The 26508-nt window shown below is 38.2% G+C and overlaps 3 protein-coding genes across 5 annotated transcripts in view; all 3 read right to left on the reverse strand.

Annotated features, from left to right (window-relative positions):
- Positions 1 to 348, reverse strand: part of LOC107684259 (actin-related protein 2-B-like) — a 4756-nt gene extending 4408 nt beyond the window's left edge. Inside the window, exon 1 of one of the 2 annotated variants that reach the window (XM_016480484.1) lies at positions 121 to 348. In XM_016480484.1, coding sequence (XP_016335970.1) covers positions 121 to 276 — 156 coding nt within the window. In that variant the 5' untranslated portion in view covers positions 277 to 348. The remainder of the gene's footprint in view (positions 1 to 120) is intronic. The other variant, XM_016480483.1, reaches the window with a different exon arrangement.
- Positions 349 to 1952: 1604 nt separating this feature from the next.
- mast1a (microtubule associated serine/threonine kinase 1a) overlaps positions 1953 to 26508 on the reverse strand; it is a 72901-nt gene continuing 48345 nt past the window's right edge. The window contains exons 15-28 of one of the 2 annotated variants that reach the window (XM_016480479.1): positions 25875 to 26007; positions 25631 to 25796; positions 25281 to 25382; positions 22891 to 23013; positions 22692 to 22801; positions 21858 to 22018; positions 21488 to 21747; positions 20956 to 21198; positions 20616 to 20845; positions 20377 to 20499; positions 20109 to 20242; positions 19823 to 20010; positions 17932 to 19716; positions 1953 to 1963 (exon numbers count right to left, since the gene is read on the reverse strand). In XM_016480479.1, coding sequence (XP_016335965.1) covers positions 17972 to 19716; positions 19823 to 20010; positions 20109 to 20242; positions 20377 to 20499; positions 20616 to 20845; positions 20956 to 21198; positions 21488 to 21747; positions 21858 to 22018; positions 22692 to 22801; positions 22891 to 23013; positions 25281 to 25382; positions 25631 to 25796; positions 25875 to 26007 — 3718 coding nt within the window. In that variant the 3' untranslated portion in view covers positions 1953 to 1963; positions 17932 to 17971. Of the gene's footprint in view, positions 1964 to 16009; positions 19717 to 19822; positions 20011 to 20108; positions 20243 to 20376; positions 20500 to 20615; positions 20846 to 20955; positions 21199 to 21487; positions 21748 to 21857; positions 22019 to 22691; positions 22802 to 22890; positions 23014 to 25280; positions 25383 to 25630; positions 25797 to 25874; positions 26008 to 26508 lie in introns of those variants that run through there. The other variant, XM_016480480.1, reaches the window with a different exon arrangement.
- Positions 6443 to 13582, reverse strand: LOC107684258 (cysteine protease ATG4D-like). Its single transcript, XM_016480481.1, has 11 exons — positions 13273 to 13582; positions 10450 to 10686; positions 10167 to 10250; positions 9848 to 10021; positions 8703 to 9060; positions 8528 to 8592; positions 8262 to 8395; positions 7525 to 7603; positions 7367 to 7443; positions 7115 to 7234; positions 6443 to 6937 (listed from the first exon to the last, which is right to left on the reverse strand). The coding sequence occupies exons 2-11, from the start codon at positions 10643 to 10645 to the stop codon at positions 6758 to 6760; spliced, it is 1467 nt and encodes a 488-aa protein (XP_016335967.1). The 5' UTR covers positions 10646 to 10686; positions 13273 to 13582; the 3' UTR covers positions 6443 to 6757.

Raw genomic sequence — 26508 nt, forward strand, 5'->3', positions numbered from 1 at the left:
CACATACACCTAGGATGCTTCGAGGGTAAGTAAAACACAAGCTAATTTTCATTTTTGGGTGAACTAACACTTTAAAATGAAAGCTAATTAGATATAGAGAGAGTATCTACGGGGCAGTACCTTGATGAGGTAGCGTGTGATGTCTCGTCCAGCGATGTCCAGACGACGCGTAAGATGAGGAAGAGAAAAGCCTTCGTACACTGGACAGATATGAGTGACACCGTCACCAGAGTCCACCACCACACCCGTCAGCAGACCTGCACAGAGAACAGGCATTCACAAACATCAACTTATCAAGTCTGGCATGGAGTTGTGCTTTTATTAATATAATATTATATAACATTTTATTATGTGAACATTTTGTTATTTTATTATTTTAAATTTATTATTTTATATATTATTATTATTATACAACATTTTATTTCGTGTTATATTTATTATATTACATTTTCTATAAAAAAATTTAAATGACAAATGTTGCATTGGCAAATGAAATTTAAATTTAAGTTCTAAAATTACTAAAACAGAAATAAAAAAAGATCATTACAAAACTAATAAAAATGAATAGAAATTATAAAAACACATAACAAAATTACTAAAACATCTAAAATAAAAATGAAAACTGAAAGTATAAAAATAAAAGCTCATTCAAAATATTAATAATACTATAAATGTATTTAAATAATACTAAAACAACACTGCCTCCCATTTTTTTTTTTTACCATAATTAAATATCATAGAAATTTAAATGTTTTTCCAGGTGTTAAAAACATACTTTTAACCTGACATTTCCTGGTTTTCTTATGACAATGAATTTATTCATTTACTTTTTATTGCCATACCAGCATCTATGGCTACTTATGACCATGAACCCTGTATATCCTATTTGGACACAGCACACTCATGCCATTCGGTACAGACCAGTGCATTCTGGGTAATGTCAAACACTGACACATACAAGCAAGATCATTTCATCAGGGTTAGAGAGGGAACAAGATTTATGATTAGTCTGAACATTAATGCAATAATAATGTCAAACTGCAACCAGCTCTGCATCTCCTGAGAGGGTTTGGAGAGAGAATCGCTACAGGTTAGACCAGGGGTGGGGAACGTTGATCCTGGAGGGCCTGTGTCCCTGCAGAGTTTAGCTCCAACCCTAATCAAACAATCAAGGTCTTCAGGATACAGGTAGGTATTTTTTTTCAGGGTTGGAGCTAAACTCTGCAGGACAGTGGCCCTCCAGGATCAACGTTCCCCACCCCTGTTCTAAGCCTAGGCCCAGCAGCTCTCATCTGGGCAAGCTAGACAAGCCTCATGACAAGTGAGATAATCCTCACACACACACACTTACCATCTTCCTATAATCCTACAGCACCTCAATACAGTAACAGAGGAGAGAAAGACAAATATGGAGAGAACAGGAGATGAGCGATGAGAGCGAAACTCCTGAAGAGTAAAGACTGATGCAGGATCAGCGATCTTATCACACTGATTCTTGAAAAAAGGGACAAAACATGTCCAAAAGACAGTAAGGGAATCAGTATACTTGGGGCATTCATTGCTTATATTTTAAAAATAATTGTATTGAAATGCATAAATTAGTTCTCTTAATTTGTTGCTTGAAACAATGTTTGTTAGTACTTCATCCGTTGTAACGACCGTTGGTTCTTTGGCAGTAAGCATCAATGCTGTCAGATGAAGGTTTTGATTCATTTTTAAAGAAGTATTTTATTCTTTGCTCAATTAATTCATTTTATATAGACTTTACGTAGCTCCGCCCCGTTTCAGCACATCATCTTCACATTCAGTCTTCTGTCTTCCGGTTTGTATTTCCACAGCGTGAAGTTAAGTAAGTTCGTATGTATTTATGAATGAAGCACCCCTTTTAAAATCTTCCTGGTCTACTGACGTATGTTACGACATCCGCTTCAAACATTACAATGCACATGATAACTTTCATTAACTCTACAATTAGTAAATCCACTTCACCAGCTAACTGCTGTTCAACAGCCATGCTGTAGAGCTACTGCACAAATGGAAGCTCAAAGACAAAATAATAAAGATGACTGCACACTTATTTCTCTGACGCATAATGTCAACATAACGCAAAAAATGTCAACTGTACTACATGATATGAGGTCTTATTTGCATAAGAACATATATTTAATATTAAAAAAGAGGATAGAGAATGAAAGGGATTTAGGAACAAGATTTTTTTTTTTTTAAGTGCTTTTTTTTTTTTTTGAAGACTTTGTACTCTTTTAGGATGGATCAAATTTAAATGGAATGCTTTTCGTTTACACAAATTGAGTTATTAAGTACATAAATGTCAATTTTGGGGCATTATCATAAAACACGTTCCCCTACATCGTTCATTAGCTGAAAGACCTTTGTTTAGAAATATATCCATTTCTAATTAACAAAGTATTTAAAAAAAAGTGTCCAGGATTAACACTACACTCAGGTGATATGGCTAAAAAACAACCTCTTAATATTTTTTCAGTCTTCTGACAATTTTTACAGTATATCTCAATATTTCTGTATTTCCTTTTTAATCAAAGATTAATATTTCAGCCAGAGGAACCTGTAAGAACTCCACCCCCAGTGAAAACGACTGCAGGAAGTTCAAGTCAAGCAGGAAGTTACTCAAGTTTCTGGTTATGCCCCGTTACCAAATTCACAGCATTTCTTTGAAATCCTTGGAATGACAATTTACAACCTCTGATACAAAATCCAGTGAGTGGCCTACATAGGCAGCATTTCAAGATTATAAGCATACTTGTAATTCATTTAATACCAGAAAGTGTAAATAAAAAGTTTCATCTGATCAAAAATGAACTGTTTAGTTACTCATGGGGGTTGCACTTCAATACAGATGCAGCTTTAGGAGACTGCTGTAGGGTGTATACAGCAAGGCAGCTCACTGGGTGATTGGGACAGAGCCCAAGTCATGGTGTCAGTGTAGGGAAAGATTTAGGGTGCAGTTTAGTGGGGAAACTTTACCTTGATCTCGATGTTTCCCACTTTGGCTGTGGAGCGGATGATCGGTCTCCCCACCAGAGCCGGAAAAATGTGCTCTGGGAAATTAGAGCCGGCATATCCACACTTCACAAACTGAAAAGACAGAGTTGTGAAAAAATTATTAAATGTTGCCTTGGCAACAAACAGAAATAAATATGTTGAAGTACAAAAATTACAAAAATAAAAAAGACAAAAGCACATAAACTTAGATGAAAGTAAATGAAAAATAAATGAAATCTGAAAATATATATATAAAAAAACCCTCAAAATATTAAGACAGAAAGACACTAGTTATTAAAAATATGACCAATCAGACTGAAAAAATAAATAAATGTTGCCTTGCAACTAACAGAAATAAATTAAAATAGATAAATTAATTTAAAAATTAATAAAATGACTAAAACTGTAAAAAAAAAAAAATTAAAGACAGACAGATCACTAGCCATTAAATGAAAAATGAAGGGGAAAAAAAGAAAGAAAAAGCAAACGAACAAGATGCTTTAGTAGTTTTAACAGGAAGGGCCCAATATTAGTGTTTTCCAGTTTAAAATAAATTCATATTATTTGTGCATTTTCGAAGGTACCAGGGTAATTTTAATCATATAAATAAGTAGACAATTTTGTGTACACTTATTCCGGATTATAAACACAATTTTAATCAGTTACCATAGTGTTCTGGACATTTATCACGGCGATATCATGTTTTTCTGAACATGTATTAAGCTAATACCATGGTATTGCAGAATATGTACCACAGTATTCTTTACCATAAACATGTACCCTCAGACAGAGAGAATGATGATGGAAGGTGTTTGTCTCGTATGTCACTTCCTCTCTCGGCCAGATGTGAGGTTACAAACTCGGAAGTGAGTTTGAGATCATCTTTATCTTTTACTGACACAAACACACATGCATCATTGATAAAAAAATGTTTTTGCATAAACATGTAATTTCATTAATAATGCATGCTCACACTGCGACCTCATTCAAATATCCATGAAAATATGTGTAAGTTAAGTATCAATCGTGTCAATACATTCGCAAAGCTCCTACAAAACATCCACATGCAAAGCATTTATAATCCGGCCCGATCTATGATTTCCGTGCATCCGATCAGAGCTTTTTTCCACATTACAGGTCGAGTGTAAATCACAGATAATCTCTGTGTAAAATAAGGTACTATCAGTTCACTTCCTGTTCCGCTGCATCTTTCTCCGGCAAGCCGTCTTTAAATCACATACAGCCGCGAAAAAAACTTAATTCAGACCGGACCGAGCCGTATGAGGTCCGCAGTCACACTCACCCCGGTCCCGTTGTCACACACCACCACTTTTCTGCCTTGACTGTCCATGTTTCTACAGACTCGGTGAATCCGCCCTGATCTCAGCTCCGCCGCCGCCGCCGCTGCTGCTGCTGTCTTCGGCCAGGCGGAAGTCAGCGCCCTGCCCTTCACACCTCTTCAAAATAAAAGTCAGCCACGACGCTTCAAAACAAAAGCATATGTACAGCTACAAAATAAAAGCTTTTTACACTATTTATAAATATAAATGACCTAAAATACCCACCTTCAACGGATAGAGGTTTTCAACTGGTATTATGTCAGGACCCAGAATATTCTACACAATAAGCAAAACGATCTTAAAAATCAAAGACATAAAATGATATGTGCTGTTTAGCATTGTGAGAACAGACTACTTGGAAACGACTTCTTTAAGTATTTTTAAGTGCAGGTGACAGTTCAGGTAAAAACATAAATAAATAAATTACATATATATCTCACTAATTTCATATTTTTTTGTTCTAATTTTGACAAACTTTAGATAAAATTACAGACAAAAATTAAAAGCAAACAGGACAGTAGCTGTTCAATGGTACCAAGATGCACTCAAATACGTCAGTTCAAAAACTGCTGTTTAGAAAATACTTGAAGTTATTTTAAAGTCATATACTCAGTGAGGACAATTGAGGCATTATAACCAATTTACTTCTCTCTTGCATTTAATTGATCATTTCCATCTTCCAAGTCCAAAATAAACAAAAGCATAATCTCATAATCTCTTGTTCACTGGTCCCATGTCCAGGAAAGAGTTCAAAATGTAAAAGACAATAGATACACAATGAAAAATCTACAATTAATCAAAAAACGATTGTTCAAAGAGTGACAGCAGTTCAGCTTTCACAGCAGAACGTTAAAAAATACAAGTTGTAAAAATAAAATTAACAGCTTAAATAAGAATGAAACAGTAACAGCTAATTTTGTTGACCTGAACAAGCAAAAGCAAATCAGACATCAAATATTCAGACAGCTTCCAGCATCAAACTCAATGCCACACATCTTCCAGAGCTTGAGGAGGTACTACGGCTCTGATTCCCCATAAAAGATACAATTAAATAAAAGAAAGCTGTAAACTGGTGACAAATGAAGCACAATGATTTAAAACAAAAACACACTCGGTTCAAGCACACAAGCTGAGAGATTTACAATTTAACAACTTAGAAAACCAGCCATATCATACAGCAACAAGGAGGTTTACTCATTGTCATAATTACAGTCTCAGAAAAGAAGAAGAAAAAAAAAAAACAGAGTACCCGTTTACCTTCTTAAAGACAGCAACACAACAGCAGGATCATGTGTTCAGTGTATGAGACAAAATGTTTGAGTGTATGCATTTATATACACATTAAAGGAATAGCTCATCCAAAAATGAAAATTTGCTGAAAACGGACTCACTCTCAGGCCATTCAGTCAGGCCTCTTCATTACGTAAAAAGTTAAAATGTCTTAATGATGGATTTGTTTCTTACAAACACGCAGCTTTTCACTTCATACGATGTTAACTGATGGACTGGAGTGGTGTGGATTACTTGTGGATTATTGTGATGTTTTTATCAGCTGTTTGGACTCTCATTCTGACGGCACCCATTCACTGAAGAGGATTCACTGGTGAGCAAGTGATGCAATGATAAATTTCTCCAAATCTGTTCCTATGAAGAAACATACTCATCTACATCTTGAATGGCCTGAGAGTAAGTACATTTTCATAAATTTTTTATTTTTGGGCGAACTTTCCCTTTAATGTAGATGAATCCGTTTTTTGAAAAATTGCAATAATAGAAAATGCTCCTCATCCATTCATGAACAAATGCCACATTTAAGGAGCAGTTTACCAAAGAAATGCACTCCAAAAGTATATTATGCATTAAGAAAACTAACCTTATTTTTAGAATTATTATATTTTCACATTGATAATTAAGTATATATCCTCTCAAAATTCTCATTAATGTAATGCAAAAACATGCTTAAATTGTAATGCAATAATCAAAATGAACAATTTTAACTAATTAAATAAACTAAAAAACACTTTTAGTTTTTTGCACAGGCAGTGCAAAAAACACTTTTCAATTTAAATAATGTAGCCTTTTTACATTACAGTATGGAGAACGAGAGGTTTTTGGCATTACTTTAATGATAAACTGGAGTAAAATGTGCTTAACTGTCATGAAAATAACATCACAACATAGTTCTAAAAATATGCTAAGTTTTCTTTATGCAAAATATAATTTCTTTTTTTTTCCCTTTGGTTCTGGGGTGAAATATGACTCGGACAGGTTTTCTTGAGAATCTCAATGCCAGGTTTGCTTTATATTTTGCAGTGCACAGACGTGAGGAACAGCAGCTTCATGATGTTGGGTGCAGCATCACTGGGGTAGGGTCTGTGTTACATGCAATACGCTCCTCACAGGAGCACAAACTCATCTGTGCTTCCTCTCTTACTGTTCCTGCTCATTCTGTTGCATGAGAAAATGTTTGCAGGACCGTCCATGGACCCCCCGCTCTGCCCCTCCAGTCCATAGTTCTGTCCCCTGCCCTCTACAAATGTAAAGATGGGATACTTCTCTTTAGAGGATGACAAAGCCTGAAAAAGAACAAAAAATAACATGCACATAGTAAAAAATATATAATAATATTTATTTCAGCTTCTTGATATTTATGCATTCATTCTTAAATGGCATAAAAATGACATTTCTGGCATTATTATTCATTTTTTTATTACAATAAACATATATCCTATTGATTCAAACAAGACACTCACTTCACTGACCGCTGAGCACAAAGACTCGAAGTCTTTCTTAGTCTGCGCGTAGAACCCGATGGTGCAGCTGGGATCCATACGACTAAAGTTCATCTTCCTGGGTGAGTTACAGTGAAAAGACTACGAGAGAAAAGACCAATGCAGCTTCAGTTCCTCATACATGGTCAAAACTTTGAAATGAAAATGTCTTCTGATGGAAATGTAATGTTTTATTGTTTCTCTTTGAGTAAAGAGGTTTGCTTTCCATCTCACCTCCAGAGAGAAGTTGCCGTGGGTGACGTCCACCACTGGCTGACAGTAGTGTGGGTCTAGATACAATAGCTTCTCGTCTGGAAGACAGAGAGCGGTCAATCAGAGAGCGGACAGGAACGCAGTAACCAATCAAAACATAGCTCTTAATAGACACATACCTTGAAAACCAATAAAAAACAGGGAATGCTTGGGTTTTCCTCCAATAATTCCTATACAGCATTTTAACTTGAGAATGTTCTAGGAAAAGAGAGGTTCTTCATTTAAGAAAAAATGTCAACATAAGGCCTTTTTGTCAAGTAATTAAAAAGCATTAAACAATTCTAACCAAGTGTTAAACTATTCTAAATTAATGTAAAAAAAAAAAAGTATATATATAGTATATACTGTATATTATATATAAATGTAATATATTTGATTTATATATATATATATATATATATATATTTTTTTTTTTTACATTTTGTTTGTAAAGATGTTTGGGTTAAAGATGTAAAGATTTTTGTTTAGATTTAACATTTACATTTGGACAAAAATTGGCTTAAGATTTATAAGTAATATTTTTTATTCATTACTAATATAATAATATAGTTAAGTTTTTAATATACAGGTTGTTTTTAATATAAGCTGCTTCATTTTTACACAAATATATGTGTTATGCTAAATGATGATGACATTTTTTCACCCATATTTTGACATTTTATGTTCACAAAAGTTATTTGAAACATTAAAGTAGACACTTTACTTGTATATTATGCTTTTTATGTATATAAAATCACTTTTGTAAATTTAATTTGCTCTGGATATATAATATAATATAATATAATATAATATATGTTAACTTATCATACATCACATATATCACAGTTCTTATTGAGGTGATGTGCAGTATATGTACCTTAACGCACTCAATGTAGGAGGGGTTTAATGATTCTCCTCCGAGCCGCACTGGCACTAGAATGATGACTGATTTCCAGCCTGTGCCACCAGACTCGGACAGCTCACACAACCTCATGATATCTCCTTTATACACTGCAGCACAGACAGAAGCAGAAGCATGAGCTAAACATCACTTAGAAACAGGAAAAACCTTCAGTTTCACTAACTGATTTTTAAAAATGACCGCAGGATGCACAGCCCACAAGACTGAACATGAAAACGCACCCGTGCAGTCCTGTGCCACGTATACAGCAAGGTTGTGAAACTCAGCGGTTCTAGCCACTGCTTTTCTGGTAGAAGAAAAGACATTAAATGACAAAAAGTTCAGTTCACACTGTTCAGTTATTAAAACGAAGCTTTTACATCTAAATACAATAACATTCATTTGCTCTCCTCTAACCTCAGCATATGTGCCACTACGGACGGGCCGTACCAGTCCCCTGCCCTCTTCCCAGACTCCTTTCCCAGCTCCACCAGCTGGTGGACACCAAAAGGAACTGAGGGATGGTCCCCAAACCAAGACACCACCTTTCGGTGCAAAGCCTCCACCTGAGGCTCATGGCTGGCTGCAGGACATCCCCCCGGGGTCCGCCTGTGACCCTCACTGCTGCCAGAGCTCGGGTCTCTCTGGGAAACGGGGCTGGTCCAGGAAGAACTGAAAGACGGAAGGGACATGCCAGCCGGACGGGAGGGCGAGCGAGGCTTCAGCACCTCAAAATCAACGTCTGTCAGTGGATGACAATCCGCCCACCTCCAGTCTGAGATACAGAGAGCAGCAGACAGTTGAGTCTATGGAAGTCAATTACACTACCATTTCAAAGTTTGGGTTCAGTAAGATTTAAAAAAATATAAAATAAATAAATAATAATAATAATACTTTTATTCAGCAAGGATGCATTAAATTGATTAAAAATGACAGTAAAGACATTTATAATGTTACAAAAGATTTATTTTTCAAATAAATTCTGTTCTTTTGAACTTTCTATTCATTGAAGAATCCTGAAAAAAATATATCACAATTTCCACAAAAATATTAAGCAGCACAACTGTTATTAACATTGATAATAATCAGAGATGTTTCTTGAGCAGCAAATCAGCATATTAGAATGATTTCTGAAGGATCATGTGACACTGAAGACTGGAGAAATGATGCTGAAAATTCAGCTTTGATCACAGCAATAAATTACATTTTAAAATCTATTTAAGTAGAAAACTGTTTTTTTTTTTTTTTATTGTAATAATATTCCACAATATTTCTGTTCTTACAGTATCTTTAAACCAATAAATGCGGCCCTGGTAAGCAAAATGTTCTTTCAAAAACATTTTTAAAAAATCCAACCCTAAATTTTTGAACAGCATAGTGTATATATTAAAGCACTAATGAACTATATGACTTAACTACAGTTGTTTATTATGGTTAATAAAAGTTTTTTTTTATATATATTTAAGCAGGTTTTAGGCATTCTGCTTTGCATCATTAACATGTTGCTTTATAATCTGCATTTAATTTACATGCAAATAAACAAATGGGACAGTAAATCAGACCTGGAGGCATGAGGTGCTGCAGTAACCCCTGCGCCAGCAGCATTTGTCCGCTGCGCAGCATGCAGCCCCAGCCGCAGTCTGTGGTCAGACTGGATCCCTCCAGCTGAGGAAACTCCTTTCTGTAGGTGAGCCACACGCACGACACGAACGCCTGCCGGAAACTATCCACCTCATCTGGGAATGAGATGCAAAAGAATACAACCTTCAACATTTGTATACGATTTATTCTCTAGTTTAAAATGCAGAGACTAAAAGTGTGGCATTCGTAGGTTAAGTTGACTCAACCAGTGGCGGCTCTCAGGCAGATCACATGACGCACCTTCACTATTGAACAGATAGGACTGACCCAGGAGGATCAGAGGGGAGGTCTTGTTGAAGGTAGTTTTGGATTTAACGGTCCAGCCTGGGAAAATGAAGACAGGAACTCGCTGAGATACAGTCAGTGATATTTGTTGTGGTCATTTGTGAACATGTGCCTCTACATCTGACTTCAAAAATAGCCTGAGAAAAAAGGAACTAAGCATTTGTGGCATTATTTGGTGTCAGTCATAGAAACCAGTTCGCAAACCGTAACAATCCCATTCATATGCTTGAAAACTAACCATATTTGACATTGTTCCAGGCGGACATGAACTTGGCTTTCAGGCGATCCACTTCATCGGGCTCTCCGGAGCCTTCTCTGATGCCGTCAGGCGCTGAGCCGTGGCCGTTGTGGCGTCTGGACTGCGCTGAGGGCCTGTCCTCATGAGTGCCGCCGCCCACTATGTACTGAACACCACTGGGAGACACCGAGTTCATGGTTCAGGCTGGATACAGCAGCATTACAGAAGAACTTCAGCCTGAAACAGAGAGACAGAAAGAGAATATATGGTATGAGAGGTTCCTTAATTTCTTGGTACATTTTTGATGTCATGAGCAATTGGTAGTTCCTTGACCTTCTGAAATAAAACAGCTGTGATTTTCAGAACTCAAAACCTTCCTCAGTCCAAAAAAAAGCTGCCAAAAATGTCTCATTCTGAATATGAAATCAGATTTCTGACATCAGAAACACTGAAGCATTAACATGTGACACCCACATTTACATAATTAATGATGCCTATTCAGTGTCACGGTGAAGTTATATTGAGAAAACAGGTTAGATACTAGAGATGCTTAAAATACTGCTACCATATTAGTTATTGGATTTTTTAATTTATTGATATCAGTCGACTATGGATATTTAATTGTGCATGCTCATTTCTTCATTTAGATGAGCTTTGTCATTTAACACTCACTTAAAGGTAATATTTAAAACATGAATTTAATAACACAACAACAACAATAAAAAAAATAATACATATTTAATGAATATCAATTATATTTATTTGTACATTTTGAAGTAGAGAAGCCTAAATTAACTTTTTTTTTTAAATTAATTTAATTAAAAATTAAAAAATCTTTTGTACCATTAGAATACCATGGTATTCTCTGGTGAATAATTCAGCACGATGTACAGGATTCCCACAACTTTTGATCAATGATTTTTCTAGGACTTTCCAAGTAATTTCCAGTCATCCAGATTACTAAAATTGTATAATTCCAGGGATTTTTTTGATTGTTATAATCATTTTAGACATTGACTCACACAAAGTAATTGATAAATTATTTTAGAGCTTATCACAGTCAAATAGAAAAATGTATACAGACCTACACAACTGTTCAAAGGTTTGGGGTAGGTAGGATTTTTTTTTTTTTGTATGTTTTTGAAAAAAAAAAAATGTTATTCAACATTTTTTATTTCTTATTCACTTATCCTCATCAAGGCTGCATTTATTTGAGCAAAATATAGTAAAAACAGTAATATTTTGAAATATTATTACAATTTCAAATAACTTTTCTATTTGATTTTTTTTAATGTAATTTCTGTGATGGCAAAGCTGAATTTAGTCCTCAAGAAACATTTCTTATTATTATCAATATTGAAATCAGTTAATGTTTTGGTAGAAACCGCAATATATTTTTTCAGGATTCTTTGATGAAAATAAAGTTCAAAAGAACAGCATTTATTTGAAATTTAAATCTATTGTAACATTGTAAATGTATTTACTGGCACTTTTGATCAATTTAATGAGTTCCTGCTATTTTTTATTTTTTTTTAATCTTGACGTTTGAATGGTAGTGTAATTGTATATATATATATATATATATATATATATATACATTTTTTTTTAATTATTATTCATTTACATTTTTGCATGGCTAAAAAAAAAAAAAATCACAATTTCACTGATATTTCCATGCTTTCCATGACTGTGGAAACTCTGCCTGTGATTACCAACATGAATATACAAATCCAACTTAATACAATAATAGAGTTACGGTACTTTATAGGAGCATCAAAGAAGTCACAACTTTAATTACTCACTATAATGTGACACCACAATACACACCTTTCAATCTAGAAAACATTCCACCTGTGTGTTACGCAAACAAACAAGCTGTGTGTGAGAAAGAGCCTGTCACATGAGCCCTGACTGAGGACAGGTGTGGCGGCTGACGGCCACAAGAGTTCAAGTACACGTTACAGTGTGCCATTTCCTTATTCTCTCAAGGAGGTTTGAGCTTACAGTCTAACGAAGGGAAATAAGACAATGTCACCAGTTCACGATGACAGTAAAATCTATCAAATTTCCACTTCATTCTAGTACACTTGACTGCTTGGGGAAAGTGGATACATGTGAATTTTAGACCATGTGACCACTGAGTGCTCAGCAGAAAAAGTGAACACACAGGTCATCACAATGGCTTCATTCAGAACAGTATACTACATTTATACTAGGTTACTGGCATGATAATAGTGTGTGAATTCTCCGTTTGCACAGAATACTTGCATAAACTATTACATTTGTCAAAATGTGTTTCCCACAATGCAGTGCATGTCCTGTCCTACTATGAACAACAATCAATTTTGACTGCCAAAATTGAAGGCATTTTACAAAAAATTGGAAGAAAAAAACAGTAATTAAACATCTAGACTGCACCCTCTCAATTCAACATGCAACTTCTTGAGGTCACCACTGTAGAAAAGACTAGGCAGTATAAGTATATAATGCACATATTGCTCATAATGCACTACGAAGTTCACTAATATTTCATTATAAACACAGCCTAAAAGAGGAAAATCCAGTTTACTGTAGATAATTGTGAAATAATGTCATTGGAAATAAGTCATTCATATTAGTACGGAGCAATCGCCTACTTTTAGTCATGATACAGCTTTTAATGCCCTAAAATGACCCAGCTCATTGTGAATCTTTATAAGGCAGCCTGATTTGTGTGGTTTGTGAGGAATATTTTCAAATCAAGTGTGAAGACAGATATCATGTATCCAGGCACTACGACTCTAATAAGCTTCAAAAGTCATTTTAGCCAGCTAGAGGCGTTACCTTCACGTTAGACCCGGCATGTTTGATGTTCCGGATATTTTCCTACTTCTGCTATAAATAGGCAGCGTCGTCCAGTCAGTGTCGAGCTGCTCGACCGCTTGTCTGGATGTCTTGACAAGGACGACCGCTGTGTGAACCCGAGCTCAGGCCTCCTCAGGCGCCGTCATCCTGGCGAGTATCGATTAAAGCTGTAGTCATGAGTTTCTGCGTCTTTACAATCTTGCGCGGCTCCCGAGCTGTCTGTCTGTCAGCTGAGACGAAGAGTGCATAAAACAGCGATTAAACCAGTATGCAGCCACTTCCTGTTGTCATTGCGGATACACACCCTCGACCCGCCCACCGAGCGACGTGATTGGTCAGGTTTGACAGTTGCCGTTTAATGATTGGACAATCTACTAAACGTACGAGACACTGTAGTCAATTAATTATAAATTATTTTATTTATTTATTTAATTGATCAAATATGTACATACAAGATGAATATAAAGTAAAGCAATAGTCTGGGGTGTCAAAAGGAAATAATTAATTTTGGTATTTATTTGGTTAGTCAGATTTTACATTCATGAGGGGAAAACATGTCCACGTTCCAGTTTTTATAGACAAAGTTGTGTCAGACATTCACAATTACTAGTATAAATCAGTAAAAGGTCATGGTAGTGTTATGCTTTGTTTGCAGTTGAGTAGATTCTGCTTGCAAAGCACTAATAGCATCATTGTGATCATGATAACAGTATCAGGCTAGTTTTTGTAGTTGCAAAAGGTCAGTTTGAGTAGCGTTAACTAATAATCCATAACTGTGATAAGGGAGGTCAAAAGCTCTGTGACTAAAAGTCTATAACTATGTTGACTTGACTGAGAATCTAGCAATACCTTAATAAAAAATGAAAACCCTAGCAACTCAAACTAACAGACAAGGAGGTTCTGGTTCACTGTTCAACGTTTGTCTTGATGAACTTTCTAGTTCAAGTTTAGCAGGCTATTCTCCAAAGCAAATAAAAGAAGCATGGCATTTTATACAATATCTCTTTATTAATAGATTACACACACTGCACCTCAGTTAATGGATCGATTGACATTTGCTGTAAATAAAAGTGATGTACAGAGCCAAATAAATAGAATAAATTAACAAATTCATGTACAAAATGCCACAACAGGTGATACAAGATTGAGATACTCTTCATTTCTCCTATGTAGGACATTCATATTAGAACGGAATATCTTTATGTCTTTATTTACCTCTATGTACAGTATTGTTCAGAATTTTGGACAGTTTGATAAAACGACAAAGAACGTATAAATTAAAATGACATGAAATAAAGTGCATTCTCAAAAGATCACATTTTATAGGAAATTACATTAAAAACAGAAATTTCTCAAATATGGCCACATAAACACAAACACATAAGAATATAATCTGACACATAGGAGTGGATAACAAACTTTTAATATGTGTGGATTCTTGTTTTTAGTTCACTCTGTGAATCTATTCTGCAGTGTAAATCCAATCATTCAGAACTGAATAAGACACAGGGCTTTACAGTACAGATTAAGTGATCATTATAAAACATTAGTCTCATATTCGATCAGCTATAACAGTCACATGGTATAAAGTGGAAACATTCAGGCCAGTGAAGTGTTAGTTGCCTTTAACCACAACTAAGAATTCATGCACGGGAAAGAATAATCTGAAATTCAGTTTTCTGGTGTGTAACATCAGATATATTCACACATTCACCCAAAATCTTTACATTACTTTGTGCATATGTTGTCGTCACTTCTCCATTTCACTGATGCATCCAAATAACTCTCTGATATACTTTGTGTTGAGTTTCTATATAATATAATATATGTTTTAATAGATATAAAGAAATCTTCACTAACACTGAAACCAGATATGAAACAGCAAAAGATATTTGAGATGAGATGAGAGCTGATGAAAAATAAACAACGTCAGAATACATTTATGGAAGTATTAATAGATATCAATCGTCTACCCAAAGGCATCATCATCCTACAGTAATTCAATACCTCTGTACGGTACTATGAAATACAAATAAATAAAGCACTCTTGGTTTCGTCACTGATTGCAACCCATACTACTATTATCACTGTAAATATAAGATGTAAGTGATGTAACACTATAGTGACAGTGTTCCTGTTAGCCATCAGATGGCAGCATAACTCCATCTATTCCAGCCACACCTCAACTCATCATCATCATCATCATCATCTAGCAATATGCTCATTTATACACGGCATTAATAAATAAATGAATTAAAATGATAAATCAAAAATAATAATGTCCTTAGTTCTATATTATCATTAAATAATTAAGTGTCGAAATCTGATAAATTACTGAAAATGTCTAGAAGATGTGTAGTTTTGCTCTTGCAGATTCTTTTGAAAAAAACAAACCTTTTTTAGTCTGTCTTCTGATTTTGTTTACATATTATAAACTTGATAATACTAAGGAAAATGCTAGTTATACTAATTAGTTCATTATTGTTTTATACCATTTCTTTACTATGTTTCACTACTAATACCATAGCTAAACTATGGATACTTTAGTAAAACCACTGTTCATCTTCACAACTGTTTCCTATTGATGTTTAATTGAAAATGGCAAAAGAACAAACACGGCAAAAAAGCATCAGTCACATCCCTACAAACATTTGTTTTGCATAAGCTTGAGTGAAAACAGAGTTACTTTAGTAACAAATGTTTAGTGATATTTTCGTTGCATGTTAGTGAACAACATTCAGACCACACAAAGAAACACCAACAGACGGCAGGCTACACCGGCTCCAAGTTGCCATGACAACAGTGACATTTACTGATGCTTGAGTAACTATAGAATATATTTACCATAGAATCCTCTTTCACTCAGCAGATTCCAACTACCATCATTAATTTGCTGATCCAACAGTTTCTGTAATCAAGACCTGTGTTATATGACAAGACGATACTCATGTCCTTCAAATTTGTTGATATGTATTTAGCACTTACGGTTTTTAGTTTATAATCTCACTTTCAATAGTCACTGCTCCAGAAAACATAGCCAGTGCCTTGCAAAGATGTTCAAACCCTTAACCACTTCTCTCATTTTACTGATTTACAAAATGCATTTGCATTCATTTCAATACACAGTTTCTTTTGAATGACTGTCAATGCTCTCTTTGCCAGCCAGATGGTGTAGTTATGACATCTAACATCAGGGGCTAACTGGGCCATGCTAACCAGCCAAACTTTGACCCCTTGCTTTAACCGACTGCAAACCCCCATGGCTGAAGAATTATAATTCAGGTAGAGAATATGAGACTTGAGCGCTAGAGTCACAGTGAGGTCAACGATCACTTTCAAGGAGAATTCAGTAGCACAGAATAGAGTAAAGATGCACCAGTCCATGTCAAGAGCTGTACATTACATTGACCTACTTTTGAGTATGAATCAAATCTGCCAGTAAACTGTAAATTTACAGAGACACTGTAAGGCTAGAAACACACTCTAGGCAAGTATGCAAACATAGAGGCACCTGCTTGTCAATGCATACTAAGGAACTTATTCTTCTATGGTCAGATCAATGATTGTCTTGGAGGAACATCATTGCCTTTTTAGTTTAGTTAGTTTGATTTGAGAATAAATAGCTAAATTTAGCTACAAGATGCTAAATTTATGATACCATTTATTATATTGGTGATTTGACAAGTTATTTCAATGTAAGCTTTGAATATTTTAGTCTTTCCCCATTCAAAACTGGCCACCAAATGCACCACCTTGCTGTAAATGGACTGATATTTACCTCAGAAGGCATCAATCAGCAAAATCGACAAAATGTCAACAGTTTCAACTGTCTTAATTCAGTATGATGAGAGACTTAGTTAAGAGGGAATTTTATAAGGGGAATGAATCTATGGTTTAGGCAGTATCCTCCTCATGGCTAAAGCAGTATGCGCTAGCCACTAATGCAGTGGCAGCATTTCACAGAACCATAAGGTATGGCACTGGCCTCCCCCTCGATTCGTTCCAGTCTGTTCTTGGTCTGTCCTAAAGCCCTGGGGGGAGGTCCCCTCTCGGTTGAAATCGCGTTCCGGGGTCGTGGGGGGTCGCCTAGGGTATGGCAATGAACAACTGGGGTATGGCGACTGCCATACGGAAATGCTGCCCCTGCACTAATGGATATGCTAAACCTGATTATAAACTCCTGAATCATGTAACAAGCCAAAAAAAAAAAAAAACAGCTAAGGAAGCAATGTGTTCTTGATTATGTTCTGTCTATGCCAAAAACTTGATATGCCGTTACCTTGAACAAATTCTTTTCAGTTTAAGGAAATGAAGTGGTTGGTCAGCTTAGAAAAGTAGTAACATTGTTTTGGTGTTCACAGTATTCAGCATTGCTTGATCTGTTAAAGCACTTTCAATTTTTTTACCTTGTAGCACAAGCACCACAAAACATGCACCAATTCATCTCCTCATACATAAACACCCAACACACATTCTAATATAATACATCTATAATCTTTTTCTGATGCAGCTCTGCATGTACACTAAATAACAGGAGTTGTGGTCTTTGTTCAGCGTAATATGGTTTAATGTCTTTTTTTCACTGGGTGGAATGTCCCTAAAAGTCTAAGTGCTCAAAAACAGTGAATTCTGCTAAACCCTAAAAAAAAAAGCATTTATTATTCCAACTAGCACAAGATCAAGAGCCATGCTTAGGAGTAATGACAGTCTTCACCTGCGGAGAGGTGCTAGTAGGACTCTGACTGACTCCTTTGGTGCTTGGTCTACTCCCAGAAGCAGGATCAGGTCTTCCTGGTGCACAAGCCTTGGTGACCTCCAATGATTTGGTGGTATCTTTGGCATTGGGCCCCTCCTGAGTTCCACCTCTAACAGGCCCTATAGATTTCCCTGTGCTTGTCAACTGTGTAGCCAAACCAGATTTTTCACCAGGAGACTGAAGTTGAGTTTTGGGCAGATCAGGAGGAACTCCAGTTGGAGAAGGAGTGGGAGATGGAGAGTGTTCCTCAACAACTTCCAAGAGACATTTGTCCTCCCAATCCAATGTTCCCCGGTAGCAGCTGACCGGAGCTAAGCCCTTGTCCTGCCTAAGTTTTCCCAAAGCAGAGCACTGCACCTGGGGTGGGTGGGATGGGACAACCCCTTTGGATGGAGCAGTTCTTGCCCTGACATCTAAAGTTCTGGTATGGGAATCTAATATGCTCTTTTTGAAACCCTCTCTGTCACCTGGTCCCTTACTTGCTTTGGTTATCTCTGTGCTTGTTGTCTTCCCAGGATCACTGCATAGCATACTTGGCTTGACTGAAGTTGAAGTCTTCCCAAAATCTGATTTCACCTCTTTCTTCCCAGTACCCTTTCCCCCTTCTTTCTCCAACAAGTCTTTGTTGATAACACCTGATGTACTCACAGAGCATGAAGGCTTAGTGGTTCCTAATGCCTGGCTTTGGACATCTTTTGTAAGACTTCCTTGGTCATAATTTCCCATTTCCTTAATGAAACTTGGATCTGTTGTTTTGGCAGACGGGGAAGATGTTGTGGTCAGGGGCGATGGAATAGAGGCAACTACACTAGGTTTGGACTCTGATGCTACCGGAGGCTGCCAAGTCTGAGGCTTGGCTAGGCAACTTTCCTGTAGTGTAGAAGGGGGCCGCGGAGATGCTTCAACACTTGGAGATTTCTTACTTCCAGGTGGAGTAATGCCACCAGAAGGGAGCGTCTCTTTGACTGCCCCTGGTTTAGCCTCACTAACTTGACTTGGTTCACCAGTCCTCTCCTTGTCTCGATCCCTTTCCCTCCCGGCAAGCAAAGCATCTCTACTCAAAGGTGACTCCTGCCTGCCCAGCTTCCGGACCGGCTTCAGAACACCCTTTTCAGGCGGTGACGGTTGAGTGGGTGAAGGAGAAGTTGTTGGAGCAGATGCCAGATTCTCACCCTCAATTTCCACCAAACTCTGGAGGCCAAGCTCACAGTGGAAACCATCCTTACGAAAATCTGAATGTCCAACCTCCAAACTGTGCTTCCTCATCACGCCAATCCCACCTTTCTTCTCAGATGAAGATGAAAGCGGTGACCCGAGTTTCTCTGCTGACTGCACTCTTTTGAGTAGCGGTGATCTGGGTGGCTCGGCACTCTTGGGTCTAGGCCTTATGATTGGTGGGGATGAGTGTAGTTTGACAGGAAAGGTTTGGGTGGTGTTGGAGCTTCCGACTGTGTGCCCAGGCAAAGGAGGTGGTGAGGACTGAGTTGGGGATGGTGTATGAGCCAATGGAGACAAAGGAATGTTGCCCGCTGACTTGCAGCGGGCTGAACGGTATTGGCGGTGTAGTTTGGGGGAAAGTCCATGCAGGGAGCTGGGTCTCATATGCTGGGTTGTTGCGGGGGAATTTGGGGTACTGGAGGCAGGAGAACTGCTCTGGGAGGAGGCACCTGGGTCAAGAATATCAACAGGCAATTGAAATGAATGTATACATTAAACCTTTTAAGTTGTTGGGTTTTACCTTTGATATCACAACATATGCTTTGATCTACTCACCAAGATGGGATGACTCGGGGGTTGAGCGGTAGCTCTGGGTAGGGGAGTGACCGGACAGGCTGTGTGTCGGAGAGCCAGGAAGACTATCGCTGGATGACAGGGACCGGTTCAGAGATGACAAACTACGGCTCGTATGCAGCAGGTTGGATTGCTTAGTTATTTTGCGGAACAAAGACCCGCGTCTCTTACTGTGCATGATCATGGAAGAAAAAGAGAGAAACAGACAGGGGTAAGAAAAAAGATATTCTTTATATAGACAATCTTCACAACTGGAGGCACATTGTACCTCTCCTGTCCCTCTTTGACTGTCCTCTTACTGCGTCTAGCCATCTTGGACTTGTAACTGGACTTGCGTGCTGGTCCCACTTTAATGGACGTGTTTTCAAAAGGTGTTGTGGTCACAGTCACCTTGTTTCCACTCTGAACAAAGAAAAAGCAAAGAAACAAATAGGACTGTTTGAATAGTTATATTCTCAGGTCATGTCTGTTATTACTTCTCTGTGTGGTCTAACTTACAATTTTTGCCTCGCTGATGAGAACATCTTGTGTCTCACCTTAAGTATAAGCTCTACCACCTCGGTATGAACCAATCCATGCACAGATTCACTATTGACATGAGTGATGAGGTCACCAGCACATAGTCCCGCCTCCTGAGCAGGGCCTCCATCCTCCACATGCTGTGATTAGTTAAGGACAGAATTATTAATTGACCCAACATAGCTTCAACAAAACTATTGCTGCAAATCTGTTCTATACTCAATCAACCTTTTCTCATGTTGTATTGCTGTCTCACCCAGACTATGTGGTGCACACTGTAGACATCAGTGTCGCCCATGTAGACCCGAATGGCACGGAGTGTGAACCCATACTTTTTGCCAGAGCGGTGGATGGTAATTGGTGAACGAAGCACTGTTACTGTGGGGCAGTAATCACGGCTGGGAGAGGAGTCTCGTGATGAGGGGTTGGACGAGAGAGAGCGTGGGGACATTGGACTGGCCAATGGAGAGCTACCATGCTGCTCAACTAGATATTGATGAATCAATAATCAATATATTATAATTTTTTTGCACTTGGCATTATTTATATAACAATTGTATGATGACTTCTCCAAAGGAATGAAGGCTGAACTGTACCTCCGGGTATGATGACAGACAAAGCGGTGGCAGATGCAGATTTGATGACCTTGGTGCCGGGACGCGAGGTGCGTTTCTCCCCATCACTTGACAGCTGCTGGTGACGCGCTTGCCGAAGCACCAGATCCTTGGTCGCTCGCTGTCCGACAGTGTCACCCATGGCAACCACGTCCCTACCGACCACTGCTATGGCTCCTGGTATGGCCTGTGGTGCTGATATCTCACCTGGTCTCAGTGGCTTGTCTGCAAAATTTACATACACAGAAAATATGTCTATCTGAAACTCTACAGCAGGGGTGCCCAAACTCGGTCCTGGAGGGCCGGTGTCCTGCAGAGTTTAGCTCCAACCCTAATCAAACACACCTGAAGCAGCTAATCAAGGTCTTACTAGGCATACTAGAAACTTCCAGGCAGGTGTGTTGAGGCAAGTTGGAGCAAAACTCTACAGGACATCGGCCCTCCAGGACGAGTTTGGACACCCCTGCTCTACAGTCTATACATTTTTTTGCAATTTTTTTTCTTTTCCACTTACCTGCCCCTTTACTGGCTGACATCACTTCCTTTCCAGCATTCCTCTGTTCATTGGCACTGGGCGATGATGGAGCAGTGGCTCCCTCTACTAATGATCCCGGGGCTTTAGCAGCACCCTGCTTTTCTGAGAGCTCTCCATCACCCTCTTGAGGAGCGGCAAACCGGTGAGTGTCCATTAGGGCTGAAAAACGACGCCGGGCACCCATCGGAGGACTACAATCTCCCTCCATATACAGAGACTCAGAGCATGATAGACGCTTCCTGTGGAAATGAAAAAAAAAAAAAAGAATGTTAAAATACAGTAATTTTGATAGAATATCTTCATATGCAGTGATGTACAATTATATTCAATTTAACTCTCTCAAACATACATCTCAGGTGAGCCTGTCCTCCAGCTCTTGTCCCTCATAGTGAAGCTTCCCAGACTCTCCCGCTTGGCCATCTTGTCATCACGGCGACCTTTGTGCTCTCGACGGGTAACTACAGGGGTCTTCTGCTCCAGCTGGGACAGGTGCTCCATGCTGCTATACACCTGAAAGACAGAACAAAGGCTGTTTCGGTTACTCATCGCAGAAATGTTTCTTGAGCAGCAAATCATCATATCAGAATGATTTCTGAAGGATCATGTGACACTGAAGACTGGAGTGATGATGTTGAAAATTCAGCTTTGCATCACAGGAATAAACTACATTTTAAAACATATTCAAATAGAAAAAAATATTTTAAATTGTAATTATATTTCATAATATTGATGTTTTTACAGTATTTTTGCTGAAATAAATACAGACTTGTTGTGCATAAGACACTTCTGTCAATAAGATTAAAAAATCTTTGATCTGACTGTTTGAACAGTGATGTATATTATACTTTATGGTGGCTTTTTTGTTATTTTGGTGCTTGAAATCACTTGAAATATATAATCCAAGGTCTTTGCTCAGCAAGTGGTCTTGAAGAGGGTTGCACGTCTATACAAAAATATAAAAATAAATAAATAAACATTCACTGGAGTTAAAATTGTGACAATTATGCCTGGTCTCCCCTAAAAGGAATCAGAGGATGCAATGTGACCTTGATGGACCATTAAAAATTAAATAAGAAGAAAGATAAAGAAGAAAGATGAGTGTTAATGTGTCTGTTTACACATTCAAGGGTGCTTCTGAGAAAAGAAAGCATGAAATATGAATGCAGCCATGTGTCAGAATGACCTTGCTGAAGCGCGGCGAGCAGGAGGAGAACTGTCTTATCTCTACTGGCTCATCGTCGTTGGTGTCGTCCTCGTCATAGGAGTTGATGTGCCGATAACGCTCGGACCGCGCTGAAACAGAGGGAGTGTGAGATGATGATGAGAGATAGAGAGATGGCGATCAAGGGCAGACTCAAAAGCAAGTGTGAGAGTGTCCTTACTGTCGAAATAGCTGGTGTCCTCCTCAGACTCTAGATGAGGGATAAACTCGGCCTTCTGTCGGAGTAAACCATTCCAGTCCAATCCCAAGAAAAACCAGTGCTGCTTCACTTCAAACGCACCACCTGTTCACACAAGTGTAAAGAGAAGTACATTTATAGACAAACAGATAAACATGCAATCCTGGTAAGATAAGGTGTTATGGCCATGCATTGTGGTGCAAAAACTGGTTTACGCAAGTCTGACTTGCTTTCTTTTTTTCCAGAACTATCCTAATATGCTAATAATGCGTTCAAGCAACGGTTTTACATACAGTTAAAATCTGTGTAAAGCAATATTAAATATGTGTTCTGAGTTTGTCACACCACAGAAAAATGTGTTATTATCAAAATATTGAAAAAAATAAGCAGTATTCTCTGCTCTCAAACGCTGGGGGCATGTCCGCTGTCAGCGCTGAAACCACACCCACTCGCAGGAAAGCTGCCATCTCTCTCAACTGTCAAATACTGCTACAACCTGAATGAATGTTCCTTCTAGCAGCTTAATTAAAATATGGAGACCGAGCTGTTTTGTAAATTATCGCAACCAGGTAATATGCATTAATGTGACGAAGGCATAGCTAGCTAGCAAACTGTGGGCTGTAGTAACTAACAGTAATGACAGTAACTGATGCTAATGCGCTCTAGTTATTAGGTGTGTTCGACTTGAAGCAGCGCTGTGCAGACCAAGCACACGTCAAGCACATGGGGAGGCAGGGAGTTTAGCCCCCCTAGGACCCCTGAAGTAGCAACACATGACGGCTCCACAGCTCTGGGTGGGGTTGCCATATCGAGCCGTTTGCTTGAGACAACAGGTCCCTCCTGAGGGGGAGCCACCAACATCTTTTGGTTTATTCGGTTTATTTGGCCAGTTCGGGGCCGACACTCTCTCTTCCCTGATTTTGTATAACACCAGAGGCAAAATCTTCACCGGAGGGAACGCATAAAGTCTGGCTCTAGGCCAGCGCAATGTCAGAGTGTCCACCATCAATGGGAAGTGAGACAGCGAAAAGAACAGCGGGCAGTGTGTGTTCTCGCCTGTTGTGAACAGATCCACCTCCAGGGCCCTGGAGCACACGCCGCCAAGCGGTTTATGTGCCACCTGCTCTGAGGCTCTGACCACAGGCCTGAAGCTGGCATACCCTCACACACTGCTCCCCAGCCTGAGGTCGACGCATCTGTCGTAACCACAGTGTGTGCCGTCACTAGTCCCAAGGTAACCCCCTGGCTGAACATTTCTGGGTCGCAACGCAAATTCGGCAAAAGGTATAGCCATCGGATGCGGTGAAGAAGCTGTTGTATCTTCTGGTGCATCTTCGACGATGGCAGCGTGAAGGAGAAGATTCTGAGGCAATTATCGCTCTCACCGCATTATATACTGCCCGCAGGCTTGTCAGTATTTGCATGGGATTTGCATATTTAGTGACAATTTTCCAGTTTATTGTACTGGCGTTATCCTATAAGGTTTCAGGATTTTCGGAGAAGAGGAGGTGTTCCCACTGCTAATGCGTCGCGATATAGAGTGAACGCTCGAAAGGGAACAGCAACTTTCATATTCTGTGACAGTTGCCATCATATTGAACAACATGAGGCTGAGTAAATCATGACAGAAGTTTCATTTTTGGGTGAACAATAATCTTTTGATCTTTTGTCAATAATCTTTTGATCAACAATGATCTTTTTTTTTTTTAAAGAAATTAATACTTTTATTCAGCAAGGATACATTAAACTGATCAAAAGTGACATTCAAAACATTTATAATGTTACAAAATAATTATATTTTGAGTAAATGTAGTTATTTTGAACTTTGTATTCATTCAAGTATCCTGAAAAAATGTGTCACAGTTTCCTTAAAAATATTAAGCAGCACAACTGTTTGCAACATTAGTAATAAGAAATGTTTCTTGAGTAATATCAGCATGTTAGAATGATTTCTGAAGGATCATGTGACACTGAAGACTGGAGTAATGATGCTGAAAATTCAGCTTTGATTCACAAGAATAAATGACATTTTACAATATATTCAAATAGCAAGCAGTTATTTGAAATTGTAATATTATTTCATAAAATTACCTAAAAATACTAAAATAGTATTTTTGATCAAATAAATGCAGCCTTGACATTAAAAAATCTTACTGACCTAACACTTTTGAACAGTAATTCTAGAAACAAGAAAGAAATACATGAAATTCTACAAAAGAAGGAAATAATCCAACAGAAAGAAATAATTTGCACAGATGAATTGCTCACAATAAGACCAAGAATATGTATTAAAGTCATAGCGTCCAATCTGAATTGATGTCATCTTGATTTGCATAAGTGTGTGAAGGTGTAGTAAACTGGTGGATGTGTACCTGTGCCCAATCGCACTAGTGGGTTGGTTTGCAGCAGGGCAGAAATCAGGCTCTGAGCTTCACTAGGCAGTGCCTCGTCTCCCTTAGGCCACTCAATATAATCTACACAAACACACACACAGAAATCTGTTGGCAGCACTGAAGCTCTTCATCACATTTCGGTGTATGGAATTACAAAGCTTTGCTAGAACAATAGAGGACTTTGGAAGAGGTTTCTGGAGGAGAAGAATGTGTTTGCTTTTGCTCTAATCAACACCGCTGCTGCTAATATTAGCTCAGGTGTTGCTTTGAAGCTCCGATGTGCTGGGACATGAAGTGTGATCAGGATTCACCTCAAGATTCAGACTCACCTGTGATCACCTGACCAAAGAGCTCTTCAGTTGTGTCTCCAAAGAACGGCACGCAGCCCACTAGGAATTCGTAGAGGATGATACCCATGGCCCACCAGTCCACTGGTTTCCCATAGCCCTGCCTGAGAATGACCTCCGGGGCGATATACTCCGGTGTACCACACACCTGAGACAGAGAGACAATACCATCCTGTTTACACCTGGCATGTGAACTGATCACAAGAGGACAGGCCTGTTTCCTTACCTGTTTGTCCAGGAACTCCCTGGCGTCCTTCTCGATGTGTCCCTCGTACAGGTTTGTGGTGAGATTCATGAGCCCCATTTTTGACAAGCCAAAATCCGTCAGCTTAATGTGACCCATCGACGTGATCAACAGACTGTGAAGAAGAACCACGAGCCATGAGCGTTCGCTTCAAAAATAAATGACAAGATGAGATCTGTTTTACACCTTGTAATAGAGAGCAACAGTTGGTTTCCAAAAGTAAAAATCCCATTTATTTTCTCCATAGTGGAATTGATTTTTAACGATAACTTATAAACCATTAAAGACAGACCTAGTCTGAACTACGAGTTAGTTAATAGATGATATAAGCTTTTGTTGAAGAAACCCCCCCTGCATTATTACAACATATTTTTTAAAATAGTCATAATCAACATCAGAATTCCTAATGAAAAACTACATTACCCATGATTCTGCAGAGAAATCTCCACCAATCAGAAGACTGAGAGAAGCACTATGATTGATGCTAGTCAGCTTTCTTATGCTCTCAAACTACTTAAATATTTGTGTATATATATATATATATACATATACACACACACACACACATATATCATATCATATCACATATTTATGTAATACACACAAGAAGATTTTT

Source organism: Sinocyclocheilus anshuiensis, unplaced genomic scaffold, assembly GCF_001515605.1.
Source record: "Sinocyclocheilus anshuiensis isolate Anshui unplaced genomic scaffold, SAMN03320099.WGS_v1.1 scaffold1371, whole genome shotgun sequence".
Lineage (NCBI taxonomy): Eukaryota > Metazoa > Chordata > Actinopteri > Cypriniformes > Cyprinidae > Sinocyclocheilus > Sinocyclocheilus anshuiensis.

Coding starts and splice junctions, on each gene's coding strand:
- LOC107684258 (XM_016480481.1), bottom strand. CDS start 10,645: ATGAACTCGGTGTCTCCCAGTGGTGTTCAGTACATAGTGGGCGGCGGC. Junction 10,022..10,166: donor CTATCTGTTCAATAGTGAAG/GTGCGTCATGTG, acceptor TCTCATTCCCAG/ATGAGGTGGATAGTTTCCGG. Junction 7,444..7,524: donor GTTTTTTATTGGTTTTCAAG/GTATGTGTCTAT, acceptor TCTGTCTTCCAG/ACGAGAAGCTATTGTATCTA.